The sequence below is a fragment of the Protopterus annectens genome, chromosome 2.part1 (genome assembly GCF_019279795.1).
Source record: "Protopterus annectens isolate FY-2018-M chromosome 2.part1, PAN1.0, whole genome shotgun sequence".
Taxonomy (NCBI): domain Eukaryota; kingdom Metazoa; phylum Chordata; order Ceratodontiformes; family Protopteridae; genus Protopterus; species Protopterus annectens.
The window spans coordinates 51,520,806-51,542,716 of NC_056729.1; the positions used below are offsets into that span (position 1 = coordinate 51,520,806).

The window sequence follows — 21,911 nt, forward strand, 5'->3', positions numbered from 1 at the left end:
GCAATGGAGATAACTGGATGGGGAGATGGCAAATTCATCCCTGGGGTAGCACCTATGTCCCTCATGGGCAGGGGTAGCCAGTGTTGATCACAGACCCACTCTGTTCAAAAATCTGTTTTGTGAGCTACCCAAAAAGAACAAACGAGGATACTTATGATTAACATGGCTAGGCTTGTAAAGGCTCTAGGACCACTAGCCTAGTAACCTCCTATGAACCTATGAACAATGGCCACACCTCCTGGGGAATAGGCACACCTCAGGGGAGGGACTAGCTCTGCCATGCCCCTTCCCCAAGCAAATAAAACCCTTCTGTTTATGCACAATCTTTGTACGTCTAACTTTGCATACTAAATGAAAATAAATGACCATTGTTTTTGTGGAGCAGGGGGTGGAGCTCCATGCACCTACTACCTGCCTCACACACGTTTGTATTTGTTTTCATGCATGCATTCATTCATTGCTGTTTCAAGATTTTGATCTTCAGTCTTTTGTAGCTTTCAGGATTTTTCAACAAACTAGCAACGACATGTGCTTATTGACTAGCTCAATAAGAAAAATACATAGTTTTATGCAAATTTTCACAAGTGCTGCATGTTGTTTTACATGTTCAATACTTACACAAAAAGAATAATTCCAGTGTTAGCCACAGCATATGCTAGACCTAGTATCCCGCTACCCATGATGGCATTACTGAGGTTGAACACTGACATTTTAAACGATGTGGTTCCAGCATCCTGAAAAAACAAAAATAGACATGTAAACTATGCTCTTATCTTACAACATACAGTAACACATGAGGCTTTAGTTTTATCATAGTACTGCAAAATTCTTTACTGTCTAAATGTTTCCTATTTGAATTGTACAACATGCCATTTTAATATAAACAAAGACAAGAAGAGTGCTGGTGACCCAAGTCTAACTGGCAAATAACAAATACGTTTACGATAAAAAAAAAGAAGTTATGTACTCACCATAGTGTTCCATGTAAGTTGTCCATCTTCGCCTTCATTCTTACTAGGATGGGTTTGGATCCGATCCTCAGATCCGACTTAGCCTTATATACAAGCTCGAGGTCTTCCACTAGCTCGTGGCTAAACCCTATCCCAGCATGCACTAGGAAAGCTCCCCGATCTTGTTTGCAGTTATAATAAAGGAATACAAAATAAAGGCAGCTTAATACCTTTGAGAGCAATAAAGAAGGTCACAGATTAATAATATCCAACTGCACCAACTTGGTCTTCCAGGAGTAAAAAGGCTTGGGGGAAGGAGGGTGGGATGTAAGAATGAAGACAAAGATGGACAACACACATGGAACATTATGACAAGTACATAACTTCTTTATGCGTTGTTGTCATGTCTCACCTTCATTCTTACCAGGATGGGACAGCATCCCCAACAACATCTTTCTTGGGTGGCTCAAGGGAGAATATTCTTCAGAATCATGGAACCAAAGGAGGCCCTGTTCCTGGAGACCAAATCGACGTTGTAATGAGTGATAAAGGTATGCGCTCTTGCCCATGTTGCCATAGGACAAATAGTATCAATTAGTAATCTAGCCATAAATGTGGAAGAGTTTGCAATGGCTGTTGTAGAGTGGGCTCTAACTCGGTGTGGGAGATCTCTGTTCTGAGATTTATAAACGAAAGTTATGCAATCTGAAAGCCATTTCAAAAATGTAACTTTGGAGACTGGGGAACCTTTCTTCGAATCTATGTAAGACATAAATAGTTGGCCAGATTTTCTGAAGTCCTTAGTCCTGTGTAAGTAGGAACGCAATTGTCTACGCACATCCAATTGGTGTAACATGTATTCTGCTTTATTCCCGTAATTTGGATAAAAGACTGGCCGTTCTATGGAGTGGTTCAAATTTGATTCTGAACATACTTTTGGCAAAAAGGAAGGATTTGTTGCTAAGGAGACCCTGTCTCTATGAAACAGCAAGTAGGGGGGCTTTATTGACAAGGCTTGCAGCTCTGACACTCTTCTAGTAGAAGTAATTGCTATCAAGAGAACAGTTTTCCATGTCAAAAATTTGAGTTCACAAGATGATGCTGGCTCAAACGGGGGAAATATTAAACAAGATAAAACAAAATTTAAATCCCATGGTGCTGGAGGGTCTTTGATAGGTGGTCTTAATAATAAGGTACCTTTAAGAAAGGCTTTGCATAGTCTGTGAGACATGATATTGAGGCCTGATTCACCTAAATGGAAACTGGATATCACTGCTAGCTGAACTCTAATAGTAGCTGCTGCTGTGCCTTCTTTGAAAGGTTTTGCCAAGAATTCTAGCATGGAATTGACTTGGGGAGAAAACGGGTCAATATGATTATGAGAAGCCCATAATGAGAATCTTTTCCATTTCTTCTATATATTTTTCTTGTTGAAGTCTTACAAGAAGATATTAGGATGTGTTTAACTGATGAAGAGAGGTCAGGAAACCTGGCTATGGTTGGAATCAGAGCAGCCAAACTGTCAATTTGAGAGTATGAAGTGAAGGATGGAGCATTCCTGATGCATGAGTCAGAAGGTCTGGAACTGGGTCCAGAATCCAAGGCTCCTCCCGAAGATAAGGCCACAGGAAGGGGAACCAGATATGACGAGCTCTGTATGGGGCGATGAGCTTCAAGTCTTTTCCCAAGTAAATGGCTTTCTGCAAAACTCTGGATATTAAAGGGAAGGGAGGAAAGGTGTAAAGGAGACCCAAAGGTCAATCGTGAAGAAGTGCATCCCTTGGTTACTCCTCCAGAGGGGGGGAAAGGGCAAAATAGCTGCTGCAATTGGCATTCACGGATGTTGCAAAAAGGTCACAGCAAGGCTGGCCCCATTTGCAGAAAATCTTTTCTGTTACTTTCTGTTTTAGGGACCACTTGTGAGGCATCAGAATTGCTCTGCTGAGTCTGTCTGCTATCACACTGGATTTCCCCGGGATATGTGTTGTTATCAGAAAGTGTTGTGAGGAGGTAGCCCACTACCATACTCTTAGGGCCTCTTGACAAAGGGGGTAAGAGCTGGTTCCTCCTTGTTTGTTTATATACCATAAAACTGACATGTTGTCTGTCTGTATTGCAATAGTTCCCAGTGGAAGAGAGTCCTAGAATACTTGCAACACGAGTAGCACTGCTCTCATTTGTAGGACATTGATGTACTAATGGGCTTTGTGATCCTACCACATGCCTTGGACTGTCTTGCCCAGATAATGCCCCCCCCACCCTATACGAGAGGTGTCCGTGGTCACTGTGGCTAATGGTTGGGGAAGCATAAATGGTCAGCCTAGCATTTCATGAGTGGAGTAAAGCCACGAATTAAATTATTTTTTGCAAGATTCCGTTATCACTATTTTGTGGGACACAGGCAATTCCTGCATCGACCACTGAGTGGACAGTAGCCACTAGAGAATTCTCATGTGCAGGCGTGCTAATGGGATCAGTTATTGCTGCTGCTATGATCCCCAAGACTTTTAGGACTGTCCTTGTCTGTGCTATTTTCTTTGAAAGAAGATTTACAACCTGACATCGTAGAACTTGTACTCTTTCTGGAGGAAGTTTGGCCATCATCCTTGCTGTGTCCAATTCTGTTCCTATAAAAACGACATGCTGAGAAGGCAGCAAGGCAGATTTCTCGTAATTTATTGTAATTCCCAGGTGAGAGCAGAGCTGCAAGGTGGTGTTTCTCGCTTTTATTAGTAGATGCTCGGTGGTGGCGGTTAGGTGCCAGTCATCTAAATATGGAAACACCCAGAATCCTAGGTGCCTCAAGTGAACCGTAACTACTACCATGCATTTGGTGAACACTCTGGGGACTGTTGTGAGGCCAAAGGGCACAGCTTAACATTGGTAGGGACTGGCTCCCAGCCAAAAGTGCAGGTGCCTCCTGGATCGCCTGTCCATTCTTATGTGGTAGTACACATCCTGGAGGTCTATCGAGCATATCCAATCGCCTTGTCCCAGAAAAGGGAATATTGACTGCAGTGTTATCATCTGGAACTTGGACTTTCTTACAGATTTGTTTAGGTTGCTGAGATCCAGAATTGGTCTCCAGTTCTCTGTTTTCTCTGGAACCAAAAAGAATCTTGAGTAAGTTCTGGATCCTATTTGGTCTGCAGGGACTGTTTGGATGACTCTTTTGTCTAGCAACTTTTGAATTTTTAACATTGCCTGATCCCTCTGGCTATGCCCGGAAAACAGAAAGAAGGGGGGAAGCCTTCTAACTTAAACGGGCCAAGGATAAAGCAGTTCTCGAACTTAAGTGAACTACCTTTAACACTTTTAGAGAAAACAATAAAGGTAAGATGAGCTCTCTAACTAAAATGGGCTAGTAAAGGTGTTAGATAGAAGCTGGGATAGGGAAAAAAGGCCTAACGGAAAACAACAGCCAACAGCAGAAAAAATCAGCAGAAACAAAGTGGAATTAACAAACTAGCACTAAACTAGTCATACAAAGCAATAATAATCCAGAATAATTAGAAATAAGCAATTCTCAACAACAGTTATCACAATAAAAGGGTGTACTTAGCCAGAGCCAGTAGAAAGCACCCGATCTTGTTTAGCGGCAAACGAGATCTGGGGAGCTTTCTTAGTGCATACTAAGACAGGGTTTAGCCACGAACTAGTGGAAGACCTTGAGCTTGTATATAAGGTTGAGTCGGATCCGAGGATCAGATCCGAATCCATAATGTTAAGAATGAAGGCGAGACAGGACAACAACGCATCAATGTTTTACTAGCCAGTCTTAGAAGAAGCTCTTGTAAAACTGTTAGCAAACCACTCATTAGACTGTACCCTGAAGGCTTGTATCACTAATGCGGACCAAACATAAATCCAACAGTATACTGTCTGTAAATTCGTACAACTAGTTCTGCAAGTGGCATATAGTGGGCATCCACAACCTGCATGTATTTTATGTTTTAAAATTTATGGGAATTATTTAGTGACTCCTTCAACCTACCCTGCAAGTAAATACTTTGGCAAAACCATCATCGTTTCATTTATTTTAGTTGTACTTTTTCAGATTATTTTCATTGAAAAAAGAAATTCTCCATCCAAATACAAAAAATAATAATCTCTTACCTGTTTGTTCAGCCTACACCGAGAAGGATTACATAATTTTATTTTAATTACTGATATATGAATACTTGGCATACTGAGTGATCTTTAAAGGATCTTTAAAGGAGCCCTCTGCAATAGGTATTTACTTGACATACCTCCTCTGCAACGCCTCACAAAATTCCTCTGAATTTCTCAAGTTTTACTTCATTTAAAGCAGCATATCACCTTTGGCCCCTACAAAAATCCATGAAATGTTTACAGCTTGAGTGAGAGTTCTCAGAGCAGAGATGATGGGTGCCAAAAGCAATATCTTCCAGCTCATAAACATGCAGCCCACTAAACAAGCACCAACAAAGTGAGAATAAACATTTCTAAAATTCATGTCACAGGGAAGGAACGATGCCTTATCAATTCATTAATTCTCCCAGACATAAGAGCTAAGCCTGCATTCCAAGCACCTGTTCCATGAGAAACAGACTTGCACCTCAAACTAGTCCAAAACTTCACACCATCTGTGTATCAGCCACTTGAACTGCAGATATACACTGAGCTGCTGCAACTGGTCCTAGATTGTTTGACCTGATGAAGTCGTTTCTGGATGAAAGCACTAATCATCATCAATAAAATCCTTCATTACAAGCCTTTTTTTTCTCCTTTTTAAAAAGGAGTTCCACTAGAAGTAATATCTTATTTTCAAATGGTCTGGGCAGAAAATTACAGAAAAGTATGGACTGTCCCCAAAAGTGAATTGTTTACTCCAGCCCTGCTGAACTGAATATTTTATATTGACCTAATAAATGTATGCAGTCAAGCATAATATAATTATCTACAAATATTTAAAAACTAAAGCCTTAATAGCAATGTCTTTTAAACAATGGTGGCTATATAAAGAAAAAAATAAGTTATGTTCTTACCATAACATTCCATCTGTGTTGTTGATCTTCATTCATTCATGACGGATTTGTCTCGGTTACGTCCTCGGAACCAACTCGGCCGTTATAACAAGCTCGCACCAGCCAAAAAAAATTCTCAAGCTAAGATAACCCATAGTGCCCCTCTCCTCATCTCCTCAGATTGAGTTTGCCTGTAAGAAAGGAAATCAGTGGCTTTGTCTGTGTAAATGCCCTTTCATGAAAATAGAACCAAATCTGAACCTCCAGGAGTCTTTTGGGGGAGGTAGAAGGGTGGGATGTCATGAATGAATGAAGATCAACAACACAGATGGAATGTTATGGTAAGAACATAACTTCTTTAACTGATGTTGTTAATCTTCATTCATTCATGACAGATGGGACAGAGTCCCTAGCTACTTTATTTCTTGGGAGGTCCTATGGAAGGAAATTCCTGAGCACCATTGAGCCAAAGGATGCTGTCCCTTTGGAGACCAAGATCAATTTGTAATGAGTGATAAAGGTATGAGGAATAGCCCATGTGGCTGCTGCACAAATGTCATCCATGGAAGCTCTGGAATGAAAAGCGACTGAAGTAGCAACTGATCTGGTCGATTGCGCTTTGATTTTATTTGTTAGACGTACTTGGTTTTGTTGGAAGGCAAAGGAAATAAAGTCTATCAGCCATTTTGCCAAAGTTACTTTAGTAACAGGTTTTCCCAGTTTGGGTCCTGAAAAGGACAAGAATAATTGGTCAGATTTTCATAGTGATTTAGTCCTATCGAAGTAGAACTGTAATTGTCTATGTACATCCAATAAGTGCAAACAATATTCTCCTTTATTAAAAAAATTTGGGAAGAAAACTGGCAGGTTAATAGATTGATTAATACTAAAATCTGAAACAACTTTGGCCAGAAAGGACGGGTTAGTCTGAAGTGATATTCTCTCTTTGTGGAAAACTATGTAAGGGAGTTTTATGCAGAAAGCCTGTAATTCTGATATTCTTCTTGCTGAAGTAATTGCTACCAAGAATAAAGTTTTCCAAGACAAAGATTTCATATCACAAGTGGCCGCAGGCTCAAAGGGAGGATAAGTCAAAGTTTGTAGGACCAGCGTCAAATTTCAAGTTTCAATCGGCTTTTTGAAGGGCAGTTTGATATGTGTGACTCCCTTCAAGGAGGTTTTACAGAGGCAGTGAGATATTAAAGAAGAATCTTGGAAACCACTGTGAAAGTTTGAAATAGCTGCTAAGTGGATGCGAACAGTAGAAGATGAAGCTCCCGAATGTAGCAGATTTGATAAATACTCCAAAACCGAACTAATCAAAGCTGAAAAGGGGTCTAGTCCTTTTTCTCAAGATCAAAACATGAATCTGTTCCATTTGCTAAGATAAATCTTCCTGTTGGATGGTTTATGGGAAGCCAGAATAATCTTTAGTACAGGGGAAGATAGGTTATTCTGCCTGGCAATTACTGGAAGTGGAGAAACCAAGCTGTCAGCTTGAGTTTCAATAGGTTTGGATGGATCAACCCTTGTTGATGTGACAGTAATCCTGGAGTTGGATCCAGAGTCCACAGTCGGTGAACCAGGTGAGGCCAAAGGAAAGGGAACCAGACTTGTTAGGGCCAATAGGGTGCAATGAGGATTGCTTTGTTTCTCAACCGAAGAGTTTTCTTTAGAAATTGTGGGATCAGAGGAAAGGGAAGAATGCATAAAGTAGTCCTGTGGGCCAATCTCCCTGAGGGGGGATTAGGGCAAAGTAGCTGCTGCATTTGTGATTGCTGGGAGACATGAATAGATTGCAGCAAGACTGACCCAGCGACTGAAAATCTCTGTCGCTATGACAGGATTGAGGGAGCACTTGTAAGGCAGGGGAATGCATCTGCTCAGTTTGTACGCAATCACGTCGGCATCCCCCGGAATGTACAATACTATCAGAAAGCGGTTGGAAGATATCACCCATTGCCAAACTCTCATGGCTTCTCGACACAACCGGTAGGATTTGGTTCCCCCTTGTTTGCTGATATAGCAGACAACCGGCATGTTGTCCGACTGGATAGCAACTGTCCCTGACATGAGGACAAAATGGAGTGCTTGAAATGCCAGAAGCTCCGCCCTCAGTTCTAGGACACTGATATGCAAGTTGGCCTCCATGGGAGACCAAGTGCCTTGGACTGTCTTTCCCTGAAAATGCCCCACCCACACCCCATCAGGGATGTGTCCATGGTCACTATGGCTTTGGGCTGAGAGGGTGAGAAGGGGCAACTCCATAATTCCTTTTCTGGCTTCATCCACCATTTCAAGTCTTGTTTGCAGTGGTTTGTTATGCGGATTGGAAAAGACATAGGGTGTGTTAAAAGGGACCACTGTGATGCTAGAAGCCATTATAATAGTCTCATGTGTAGCCTTGCTAGAGGAACTATAGTAATTGTTGCTGCCACTGATCCTAGCAGTTGAAGGACAGCACGAGCTGGGACTTTGCCCTGAAAGAGTATCACTCGGAGTTGGGATCTTAGCCTTTGGAGCCTGTGAAGCGAAAGGGCGACCAGGCAAGACCATATGTCAAATGTCACTCCTATGAACTCTAGATTTTGAGTAGGTACCAGTTTTGACTTTTCTTCATTTACTGAGATCCCTAAGGATCTTGCTAGTTGTAGAGTGCAGTGCAAGGCAAGAAGCAGGAGTTGCTTGCTACGGGCAGTAAGGAGCCAATTGTCTAGATAAAGAAACACCCAAAATCCTTGCAGTCTCAAGTGAGCTGTTACCACTGCCATACATTTGGTGAACACTCTGAGGGCTGTGAAGAGACCAAAGGGCAGTGCTCAAAATTGGTAGTGATTGGCTCCCAGATGGAAGCGGAGAAATCTCCTGGAGCATTCGTCCATTTTTATATAATAGTACGCATCCTAGAGATCTAGTACACACACCCAGTCGTCTTTCTCTAGAAATGGGAGGAGAGATTGAACCGTGACCATCTGGAATTCTGTCTGTCTGACGAACTTGTTTAGGATGCTGAGGTCCAAAACTGGACTCCAGTCCCCTGTCTTTTTTGGCACTAAAAAGAATCTTGAGTAAAATCCAGATTCTACCTGGTCTGGCGGGACTGTTTGGGTGACTCTTTTTTGAAGCAGCTTTTGAATTTCCTGAGCTGCTGCATCCCATTGACTGGGTGGAACATCAGAGATTCGCCTTTGTGGCCTTGGGTAAAGATCGAAAGGGATATGATAACCTCTGGTAATTATCGTCTGCACCCAGGAATCTGTCATAATGGAATGCCAGGCTAGGTGGTGCAGAAAAAAGCATTCCCCCACTGCTTCCACAGGCAAGCAATTGGGGTGGCTCTTCAGGAGCACTGGTAGGGCTGTCCAGAGAAAGAATCTCTGGACCCCTGGTTATGCAGACCCCCTCTGCCTCGGGGAGGGCGTCTTCCTTATGAGTTCCCTCCTGTGCCCTGGGAGAAAAACTTGCCACGTGTCATGGGATGGCCCTTGTGATTTTCTGAACCACATCTTTCCACTTCTCTGATTCCTAGAGTAGGATCATTGGGGAGTGGAAAAACATACACCCACAGCAGGCAGGGTCTTGCCGTCCTTTTCACACCTAGCTAATGTGTCTTGAACCTTTGGGCCAAAAAGACAGAAAGTGTCAACAGGAGCATTGACGAAGGAAGACTTAAAAGAGTCTGCAAACTCACACAAGTGCATCCAGGTGTGATGTATCATGACAACGCCTGTACCCATTGCTCTGGCCTCCCCTTCAGTAGTATGAGAAATCAACTGCATGGACAAATTATATATGGATCCCAGGGTGGCAAGCTGTGAGACAGCTTTGCCATGCAGCTCATCAAACACAGCTCCTGTTAAAGTTATTGCGAGTTCCATGATCAGGTCCCTCTGGAGACGGGTGCCAAGTAATTCAACGACAGTATAGCAAAGGTTGATGAAGCATACACCCGCTTCCCTAGTCTGTCCATCGTACCAGACTCCCTGTTTTGAGGATGGACAGCAGGACTCTCCTAGGCAAGTTCCTTTCAAGTGGCCGCCACCACCACCCCCATAGCATCTACTGCCAAGCCTTTGGACCAATGAGGGTGATCTTCTGGAAGGGAATTTATTTTGTCTGGTCTCCGAGAGATTGGCTCAACAGTGTCAGGACTCTTCCAGGCATGCTGCACGATGAGCTGGACTAAATCATCTGCAGATGGGGTCACCCAGGAAGTAGAGGGTCGAGCACGGAAAGCTTGCAAGAATACAGATTCCTCAGAGGAAGGGTTGGTGGGCTTCCGGTCACACCGCTGCTTTAAGATTTCTAGTATGCCTCCAAAAGAGACATCCTCAGGGGGCGACCGTGGGGACCTTTCCCCTTCATCGTGATCTGTATTTTCGGTAAAGGATTCCTCATCTTGCATGATCTCTTACAGGGTGGCTCTTTGGGGGGGGGGGGCATCTGAAGAGAGGGTGCCCTGCAGTAGGATATCTTGAGGTTCCCGTGCCCGAAGTCCAGGTGTAGTGGACTGTGTCAGCAATGGACCACAGGACATATATGTGTGTGGCTTTCCAGTGCTGATGGGACCAGCTGTGAACCTGCTGAGGGAAGTGCCCTCTCCATAACCTGGACGGTAGGCCTGACCGAAGAGGGATGGGAGCCCGGAACCGAGAAAAACAACCTTGGAACTGGGGTCACACCCTGCTCTGATTAACACACCCCCAGGGAAGGAGCCACGAGAGGACTCAGAGCTGTCAAAGCAACCGGAACTGTAGATTGCGCCATAGAAAAAATGGGTGCAGTACTAAGGGTCATGGTGCCAACAGACCAGTCATGGTCTTCAGGGTGGGTTGGCTCCGACTGAGTCGTGGACCACAGGGAAGGCTCTGGAACCATGGTAAGCTCTACCAGTGGAAACGAAGGAGCTGGCACTGGGATAGGTGTCAGCATCAAGGGCTCCAATACCTGCAGGGAGGTTGAAGGAGGAATATACATTGGTGTCTGTGAGGAAAATTCTTCGGTTCCAGGTGGGAGGGAGGATTTAGAAGGAGATGGGATTCCTCTGGCCGCCAGCAGCTGATTGACGAGTCTCTCTACATCGAGCTCCAAAAGGCTCCTAGTAGAGCGGGTCGACATCCCCGATTGAGATTCAGGCATATCAAGAAAAGGGCTTAATTGTTTTCCAAAAAATGGATAGATAGACGGGGAATATCGGGTCTGAGCTAGAGTCTCGACCTTCAGCAATGTGGTTGGAAGACCAGAAGGTTGTGCTGGGGGGGTGGTAGTGACCTGTATTGAAGGAGAGACTATTTTCGGTGCTGAGAGTGTCTGTGGCACCGAGGAAGTGGTTGGTACCGTCATTATCGGTTAAGTGGATGACGACGGCACCATGGATGGAGTTTTAGGCTCCGGTGCCAAGATTGGTGCAGGAGTCAATTTTGCCTGTTTTGGTTCCATATGAATCCGGGCCTTAGTGGATTTCGCTTCCAGAGAATGAGGAGAAGATGGTACTGACTGGCTCCTCTTCTTCGATTCTTTTTCAGGAGAGGTTGAGACTTCTGCCTCAGATAAAGCTTCCGAGAAAGGGGTTTTAAAGTCCCTTCAATATCAACTTATTCTTGCACTCAGCTAAGGGGAGGGCACTAAAGTCTTTACAGAGCTCACACGGAGGTTGAGCTTTTAAGTGGGGTACCCCTAGGCAACACACGCAGGAAAGATGCCCATCGGCATTAGGCATCTTCCTGCCACATTTATCACACTGTTTGAAATCTGTTGTGCCTTTCTTTTCTGCCATATTAGAAAATCCAGTAGTCTGCAATCCACAATGTATCTAATAAAAAACAGCAAGATAAATATTCTGTCACAATTAGCTGTATAACAAACACGCACACACACACACACACACACACACACACACACACACTCACAGATAAGGAAAAAGAGAAGACATTTTTTTCTTTTTTCTTTTAAAGTTACCAATGATGGTAATTAAAGTATACCCAAAGGGTAAAAGGGGTAGACAAAGGAGGGAATACCAACGATGATATTAGCATCTACCACAGAGGTAAGAGAGGACCCTGTAACACCAATGGTACGAAGAAATACCAAAAAATGGTAAAAAGGCAGGGAAAAACATCTCACTCATAGAAGAGAACTATGTCTAGAAGTAAACGACTAGATAAGGAAGGGATTAGGATAGAAAAATCCCAAATGCAGAAGAAATATTATTGAAAAAAACAAATAAATTGGCTGGAGAGCTGGCCTAACACATGTTGAAATTCTATGTGGCAAATGAGATCTGAGGCGATGAGGAGAGGGGCGCTATGGGTAATCTTAGCTTGAGAGTTTTACTTGGCTGGTGCAAGCTTGTTATAATGGCCGAGTCGGTTCCAAAGAAGGAATGAATGAAGATTAACAACATCAGATCATTTACTTATCCACTTATTTTATGTTTTGTTGACTTGGTTAACCCTTCTAGCTGCAAACCTATTTTCAGATGGGAACCAAGGGTGAAAATCCTTCAATATGTATAACAGAATTACAAAACATTATAAATGCTGTAGAACGGTTCACTTAAGAAAATTCAGAGAAAGATATTTACATACAGTACATTAAGAATTCACATAGATGTTAGTTACGTACAATGATAAAGAGGAAGTGAAAAGAGATAAACATATTAAGAATGTTGTTATTGTATGGGATATATGCTAAAATGTTTACAAGGTATACTTTGATACATATTGAAATGATATGTTTTAGCACTTTTAACTACCCCCCCCCCCCCACTCCTCCTTAGAAAGCAATCATTAGCATGCTATCCTGGTTAAGTAATCTATGATCTACACATCTAGAAAGAATGCACACTTACCATAACAGTAGTTGTTTGAATGATCACTGCTTTAGTAGCCTTAGTGTATGGGTTATATCATGCTAAGGATATAACAACCAGTCAGCTTCAAAAGCTTCAGGTCATCTTCCACATGCCCAAATTGTCAGGCAGCTTGAGCTGATTGCACTAAAAGACAACACAGACAGAGAGGCTGAGTCCTGAAAAGACAATGCTAGGAACAACAAAAAATAAATGTCCACACCCTGGCATAAAAAAACACAGGATAAAAATGACAGGGATGGAGAATGGAACAGCTACTGCAACAGTGATAGTGATCATTCAAACATCTACTGTTATGGTAAGTTTACTTACACAACTGTACCATGTTCATCATATTGATCACTGCTGCAGTAGCCTTAGCTATATGGGTAAATGCTATATGGGTAGATAACACTAGCTTACTACATTTGGGAGGTGGAAGAAGAACAGTCCAGGAACACCTGTGGAATGAGCCTAGCAAAGCCAGACTTGGACCTAGAGAAGGAATCAAGCTTACAGTGACTTCTAAAAGTATGTTCAGAGAAAAAAGTAACAACTTCTAGAATACTACTAGAATCCAACTCTTTCCAAAAAGCCATAGACAAAGCCGAGGCCCAGGTTTTCATTCCAGGCCTTGACCCTGCCTGGAATAGTTTTGTTACGGTGAGTATAACAAAATAGCCTAGACAACCATTTTGAAATAGTCTGCTTTGACACAGTTTGTCCCTTCTTATCTTCATAAGAAATAAACAACTGATCTCCAGATCTGGAAGATTTAGTTCTGTCAAAATGGTACTAGAGTTGCCTTGAGGGCATCCAAGGTATGGAATATCCTTTCTCCCTCATTTTTAGGTTCAAGAAAGAAAACGGGGAGATTGATAGCTTGGTTTAAAGTAAACTTGGATACCACTTTAAGTATAAAAGGAGAATTAGTTCGCAAAGAAACATTGCCCTATGGAAAAATGAGATAGGGGTGACACACCATAAGAGCTTACAACAAAGACACTCTTCTTGCAAAGGTCATTGCAATCAGTAAAACTGTTTTCCATGTTAAGAACCTCATATTAGCCAGGTTACCTGATTCAGATGGAGCAAGATTTAGCTTCTCTAACATAAAATTAAGATCCCAAGGAAAGGCCACCAGTTTACCTGGAAGTCTCTTGTTCAAAATCCCTTTCAAAAACATTTTGACATGGGAATGCATTGAAAGGGGAGGATCCATGGACAGATATGCTGAAATGGCACATAAATTAACTTGATAGAGGAATTAGAAAGGCCACAGGATAGTTACTCAACAAATACTGTAAAACCACAGAACAACTAGGCCTGAATGGGTACTGGTTATGTCCTTGGCACCAACCAGAAAACCTTTTCCATTTGCTAATATATGATTTTCTAGTAGCAGGCTTTCTTGCCTCCATTAGTACCTGCTGTGCATTCTCAATAAACAGATGCCTAAAAGGAATTAAGACCTTATCATTCAGGCAGTCGGCTGAAGTTGATTGTTATCAGGGTGCATCAAATACCCCTGGTATTGTGTGAGTAGATCTAGTCTGTAAGGAAGCTTGTTGTAATTGCCCCTGGCCACTTCCAAAATAAGGGAGGAACCACAGTTGCCAGTGCCATAAGGAAGTCACTACAATGATCTTTGGAGATTCCTTCTGAATCTTCAAAAGTACCCTGGATATTAGTGGAAATGGTAGAAAAGCATACAGGAATATTACTGTCCAAGGAAAAGAAAAGGCATCTGTCTTCAAGGTCTTCCTGCATACAGTCATGGAACAGAATCTTGACAGTTGATTGTTCAGAAATGAGGCAAAGAGGTCTACTTGGGGAAATCCCCACAGATAGATTAAATATTGGAATAGCCCCTGATTTAGTTTCCATTCGTCAGGGTCTCTCTTGGTCCTGCTCTCAGCTTGCCTGCCATACAGTTTTGCTTATGCAAAATGCAGGATGCCTGTAGAGTAAGATTGTGCTGTGAAGCTATATCCAAAGCTAACATGGCTAGTCTGCAAAGAGGTTATAACCTGGAAAATCCTGCTTGTTGGTATACCACATGACTGTGGTATTTTCTATAACAACCTGAAGATGTCCCAGAGACCAAAGATAACTCAGTGAGTGAGATATCTTGATTAGGGGCAGCATTTCTTGATATTTATGTGCTTGCATCTGTCCTTGGTGTCCAGCACAACCTGCACTTTTATCCCTTCTGAAATTAAAGTTACAGATGTCTGTGGTGAATGACTTCTTTGGAGCAGGAAGGAGATGGTGAAACCTGGATTTAAGGATATCTGTTGTTTCCACCAACGGATTTCTCTTTTGAGAAACACAGAACTGGGATTTGAAAAGACAAAAGGAGTTGGTGCTGGGACTGAAGAGACTTTAGATACCACTGTATCTTTCTCATGTGGAGTCTTGCCAGGAGTATCATGAGAACCACAGAAGCCATAAAACCCCAAATCCTGAGGTATTCCTTTGCAACAATCAGAGTTTGAGTGAAAAACTTAGAAACAGATCTATTTTTTTCTTGTAGAAGAAAATGTCTTTGAACTGAGATGTCTAGTTGATATCACAGGAATATAATCCTGTATAGGGAGTCAAGAAATACTTTTGAATGTTCTCTTGGAATCCCAGCTTGTGTAAGAGATCTCTCACCCAAGATAGAGAGATTCCTGGCACTGTGAAAGTGATTCTGCAAAGATAAGCAAGTCATCTAAATATGGAAACGTGGTGTAGCCTGCACTGAGCTATAACTGGAACTAGACACTTTGTGACACTCTTGGTGCAGTGGATAATCCAATGGGTAAGGCAGAGAACTGATAATGTGATTCAGACACACAAAACCTTAAAAAAAAATCTTAAACTGAGATGAAGAGGGATGTGATAAGCATTTTTTAATGTTACCAGGAAACTTGAAAGAAGATGAAGTGTTAACAGGTTGTGAAGTTACATCATTTTGAATTTGGGTACTATCACAAACAAGTTTAGGAAAGAAAGATCCAGAACTGGTCTCCAAGTATTTTCTTTCTTTGGCACCAAGAACATTCTTGAATAAAAAACATTCCCCACCTGGGAAGGAGGAAATTGTTCTAGCAATCCTTGAGACAGCATATAATGAAGAACCTGTGGGAACAGAAAAATAATCTGATCTGGAGAATGAGAAATGACAACCTGGAAAGGTGGAGTTTCTTCCAACTGCCATCTGTAACTTTGATGAATGATCTTCAGAGCCCATTTGTCTGAAACTGCTGCCAAATAGAAAAATGGAGATTCAGACTTTCAGGAAGAAAAGAGAGGCCAGGATGGGAGGGGGGGGCACAAAGTCTCTTGAATCAAGACCTGTGCAGTAAGAGAAATAAATTTATTTAAAGCAGATTTTTTTTTCTCACAGGAAGAAACTGCAGACATTCCTCATGCCTTCAGAATTACTCAACAAGATATGAGCTTGGCAATTAAAAATTCTGAAAAATCAAAGTTGCATATGTATACTTTTTACAGGAAGAAACTGCAGACATTCCTCATGCCTTCAGAATTACTCAACAAGATATGAGCTTGGCAATTAAAAATTCTGAAAAATCAAAGTTGCATATGTATACTTTTTTCCCTCACTTATCAATAATTTTCCCATCCTTATCAGAAAGAGTAGGATAGGAATTGATTAAGTGTTTAGCAGCAGTGAAATCAACTGAAGCTCTAGGTGTTAGGTTGGGTTTGCAAATAGTGTATAAAAACTTAAAAGACTGAAGAACTTCATACATTCTGTTCTAACTTATCTGCATTTTTAGGGATAGCTGGATGACTACCAAGAAAACTTAAGCAGACACAGAACAGGTGAAATGGCTGTAGGTTCTGGAAATTCCTTCTGAAACAAAGCGACTGAGAAACATCAGTGTTCTTTCACTGAAAAAAATGGCACATTCTAGTAACAGTAGTCTCACAGAAACAGAACCTCCCACAGGGAGAATAAGAAACTGAGCTCTCCTCTGAGATAGAATCAGAAATCTGAGAAAAAAAATCCTGCATCTGTCACTTCATCTTCTTGTTCAGATTCAGAATCTTAAAGCTCTTCAGGAAAGAGGCATCCATCTTTCTTCTACCAGAAACTACTTTAAAAGAAACAGCCAAAAATTAAACCGTGATTCAGACCCAGGAAACTTCTCCCGTCTAAGGAAATTATAAGAGGAGTAAATGTACATATTTAGTTTTTTGTTTCTTTTTGACAGGAAGAATGGGGCTGACCATTTTACCAATGGCAGCAACTTCCCCAGGGATGGGCTAAGCATTCTGACACAGCAGGGAAGCCTTCCCTGTTCCCTCTCCCAGGAGTGGCTTTCCCTTACCCAATGAGGAGACCCCAACAGCTGCAGGGGATGTTGCTAACCCCCTGTCCATAGTGGCTGTACGTACTATATGAGAGAGTTCTGGGGGTAAAAGATAAGTGGTCTGAGGTACAAAAATAGCCACAGCAGAGTCACCCAGCTGCAGCTGAGGCAACTTGAAAGGCCTGCTGTGGTGGCAAAAGCTATTTTCTTAACTTTCTCTTTTTCTGGCTGGAAGAAGGACAGACCATGGGATAGGTAGTTTGTTCCATGGTCAAGCCGAAAATGGTGCCACTTTCCCAGGGAAGGCAAGCAGCAAATACTGCTAAAAACTATAAATCTTAAAAAGTATTTTTTTCACAGAAAAACATAGTAAAACACATTTAAACACTTTGCAAGCCACCAAAAAGTAAAACAAATACAACTTCTCCACAGACAAATGTTTTTTAGTTACTTTATACAACTTTTAAACTCCATTTAAAAGTATGATACAGTCTTGTGACACTCCATTAAAATTTAAAACTCTTAGCTTTAAAATAATTTTCCGGTAGAGGAAAGTAATAAAACACAAAGGGTTTTCACCAAAGGGAACTGATCTGCTCAGTAAAGGAACAGCACCAAGCCAACCGCTCATCCTCGAAAACCTTAGAAGCGTGTACTCTTCAGCGGCAGTAAAACCCTGAAGGGTTTGGCACCCAAACTTGTCTTTTACTCAGCTCAGCTCAAGCAGCTTGACAGTCTGGGCATGTGGAGGGTGCCCTGAAGCTTTGGAAGCTGGCTGGCTGTTATATCCTTAGCAGGATATAACCCATACAGCTAAGGCTACTGCAACTGTGGTCAATATGATTCACATTTACATTTCCCTGTTATATTATTGGCAATGTTTTGCATTTTGAGCAATCTTTTTCTTTTTAACAAGCAGGCAGACATTTCACGCTTCAACAGTGTAACCAAAACATACTGCCCACATGTACCACAAAGCAGGGTTTATTGTAAGATAAATATGTTTTACAAAACATTTATTTTCATTGTTCTACTCCTAAGTGAAATGAGAAGTCTGATATTATTCAGTCTTGTTAGCTACAGTCTTTCATTATTTGCTCCCTTCATTTCTGCATCAAAATTTATATTGCTTAGTCTTGATAAAAGTGTTAAGGTCTTAATTTTAAAAATTGTGCTATTTGTTAATCTGGTTTTTACCTAAAACAAGCTCCAGTTATATAAATTGTTTTGCAGCGAACCATATCCATCTAGCAGAACCACATCCTAGCAATATGGGATTTTACAACTTTCCATAGTATCTTGGATGTGCCCTCATCAAAATAGCATGTTTCCTAAACATTTCATTAAACTGAATGTCAGAATTATTTTACAGTGTAATATAACCACTTCCAGTTTTGTAAGAAATATTCTGATGGCATTAACTTTTCCACCTAATAATACAGAGTGTGACTCTTCCAACAGCTATTTTTCTTCAAAGTAATTAATCATTTCCTGCTTATTTAACATTGATATCACTAGGATGTAAGTACAACAATAATGTCCTAAAATGTGGAACTCATCTATAACAGTAACTTTCTTGGTAAAACAATACATTGAACAGCTAGTTATGGTTGCCACTTCTTTCTTTTGCTACTTTAACTAACTTATACTGGATATTTGGCAGTTTTGAACACAGTATTAAATCACCTGCATGAACAAAGTATTTTTGTTCTTCTGTATTAGGGTTTACTGAATAGGTTTCTTGTTTGTTACATATTTTGCTAATGTAAGCAAAGAAGGTGAAATATGGCATCATGTCTTAGTTCATTCAAATTTAAAAATCTGACTATCTTTATAAATAAGCAGACTTCAGTATTATAAATGAAACATGCTATCATATTTATCAATGACCTGGAAAAATAAGAAGTTATGTACCTACCATAACGTTCCATGTTAGTTGTCTTCATCTCACCTTCTTTCTTGCTGGTTGGGACTCGGCCATCTTCTATAGCTCGAGAGCTGTTTACTGGCTCAAGGCTAACCCTTATCCCATGATGCCTAGCACTAGCTACCCAGATCTCGTTTGAAATAGCTAACCCCAGACATAGCCAAAGAATCAACCTGTCCAAACAAACAGGTTGGGCATACCTGTCATACTCTCTAAGCCAGTAGAGGAAAAAAAAACAGAGAACACTTAGTCAGTGAAATCAAAACTCCTCTCGATCCAATAGGACAGGGGGAAGGAGGGTGGGACGCAAGAAAGAAGGCGAGATGAAGACAACTAACATGGAACGTTATGGTAGGTACATAACTTCTTAATGTTAAGTTGTCTATCTCGCCTTTGTTCTTGCTGGTTGGGACAGCGTCCCTAGCACCTACAATCCTGGGCAGCTCACTGGAACAGACTCTTCAGATTAGTGGAACCAAAGTCAGCTCTGCTCCTGGAGACCATATCTAGCTTGTAATGAGAAATAAAGGTATGAGGATTTAACAATGTAGCAGCTGCACAGATAGAATCCATGGGCAACCTAGATTGGAAGGCTACAGAGGTGGCCAAAGCCCTAGTAGAATGACCTTTCGGTTTGATAGGCAACTCTTTGTTTCTCAATTGATAAATGAAAGTGATAATGTGAGATAACCACCTGGATAAGGTCACTTTGGAAACTGGGAGACCTTGTTTGCCTAGAGCGTAGGAAAGGAATAGTTGGTCCGACTTCCTTATATCCTTAGTCCTATGCAAATAAAAATGCAATTGTCTATGAATGTCTATTCTGCCATGTTGGAGTGGTTAGGGAAAAACACAGGAAGGTCTATAGATTGGTTCAAATTGTTTTCTGAGCAAACTTTCGGAAGGAATGAGGGATTAGTCCTTAGACCAACCCTGTCCTTATGAAAAAACAAATATGGAGGACAAACACATAGCGCCTGAAGTTCAGAGATGCGTCTGGCTGAAGTAATAGCTACCAGAAAGAGTGTTTTCCAAGATAGAAACTTGATGGAGCAGGACGCCGCAGGTTCAAAGGGGGGCATAATTAAGGAGGTTAGTACCAAATTAAGGTCCCAAGGAGGAGGGGGAATCTCTCACTGGAGGTCTCAGGAGAGTAGTCCCTCTTAAAAAGGCTTTACAGAGCTTATGAGACATAAAGTTTGAATTAGACAACCCAACATGAAAGTTAGAAATGGCCGCCAATTGAACTCTGATTGTAGCAGAAGCGGACCCAGAATGAAAAAGTTGTGCTAGGAACTCCAAAATTTCGTGGACTGGAGCTGAAAAAGGATCTACGTTCCTAGCCTTTGCCCAACAAGGAAAACGTTTCCATTTGCTAGCATAAGTTTTTCTAGTTGTGGACTTGTGAGAGGAGACAATAATTTCACGCACGGCCGGGAAATGCTGGGAAGCCTGGCTAAGGTTGGAAGTGGAGCAACCAAGCTGTGAGCTGGAGTGTTTGGAGGGATTGATGCAGCCCGCCTGATTGATGAATCAGTAGGTCTGGAATCGGATCCAGAGTCCAGGGCTGATCGATAAGGTAATGGTGCAGGAACGGAAACCATATCTGTCAAGGCCAGTAGGGGGCAATGAGGATCATTTTGCAATCCAACGATATTGCTTTCTGTGAGAGTTTTGGTATCAGGGGAAATGGAGAGAAGGCATAAAGAAATCCCTGAGGCCAATGGTGGACTACAGCGTCTCTGAGAGTGTGACCTGGAAGCGGAAGAAGGGAGACGTAGTTGCTGCATTTGCTGTTGAAGGGGGTGGCAAAAAGATCGCAGCAAGGCTGTCCCCATTTGCAGAAGATCAGATCCACAACTACCTGATTCAGAGACCACTCGTGAGGCATGAGAATAGCTCTGCTGAGCCTGTCCGCTATGACGTTGGATCTCCCAGGGATGTGCGTCGCAATCAGAAAACGTTGCCGGAGTCTGAGTGCTTCTCGACATAGCGGGGTAGGACCTGGTTCTGCCCTGCTTGTTGATGTACCACACTACTGACATATTGTCCATTTGAATTGCAATGGTCGCAGAAGGGAGAGAGTCCTGAAGAGCTTGCAACGCTAAGAGCACGGCTCTCATTTCTAGGATGTTTATATGCAGATAGTACTCGTGAGGCTGCCAAGTGCCTTGGACTGTCCTGCCCTGATAATGCCCCCCCACCCTATCAGGGAGGCGTCTGTGGTCACTGTGGCAACCGGAGGGGGCTGAATGAAGGGTCTGCCCTGAGTCACTAGTGGGGAGACCATCCACTAGGAAAGGTGCCTTTTGCATGCTTCAGTAATCATGATCATGTGAGACATGGGCAGCTGTTGGAAAGACCACTGTGTGAACAGAAGCCACTGAAGGATCCTCATGTGAAAGCGGGCCAGTGCGATTAGAAGAATTGCCGCTGCCATGGAACCCAGAGTTTGAAGGACGAATTTGACTTGGATCCTTTTGCTCTGCATTAGAATTTGTACTTGCTGGCGAATTGCAGACACCCTTTCTGGTGGTAGCCTTGCGGACATGTTCCTTGTGTCTAAGTCTGCTCCTATATAGGTGACAGATTGACAGGGCAACAAGGCAGATTTTTTCGAAGTTTATTGTAATGCCTAGATGGGAGCAGATTGTGATTGTGTAGTCCCTGGCTTGCAGAAGTTGATGCCTGGTAGTAGCAGTGAGGAGCCAGTCGTCTAGATATGGAAACATCTGGAATCCTCGACGTCTCAGGTGAGCCGTGACCACTGCTATACATTTGGTGAACACCCTGGGGGCTGTGGTGAGACCAAAGGGCAGAGCTCTGAACTGGTAATGACTGGCTCCCAGCCGGAAGCGAAGGAATCTCCTT

General features: G+C 42.2%; 1 protein-coding gene across 1 annotated transcript in view; it reads right to left on the reverse strand.

The window, feature by feature from the left end:
* SLC38A1 (solute carrier family 38 member 1) overlaps positions 1-21,911 on the reverse strand; it is an 830,305-nt gene that overhangs the window by 572,148 nt on the left and 236,246 nt on the right. Inside the window, exon 4 of the mRNA XM_044062017.1 lies at positions 619-734. Coding sequence (XP_043917952.1) covers positions 619-734 — 116 coding nt within the window. The remainder of the gene's footprint in view (positions 1-618; positions 735-21,911) is intronic.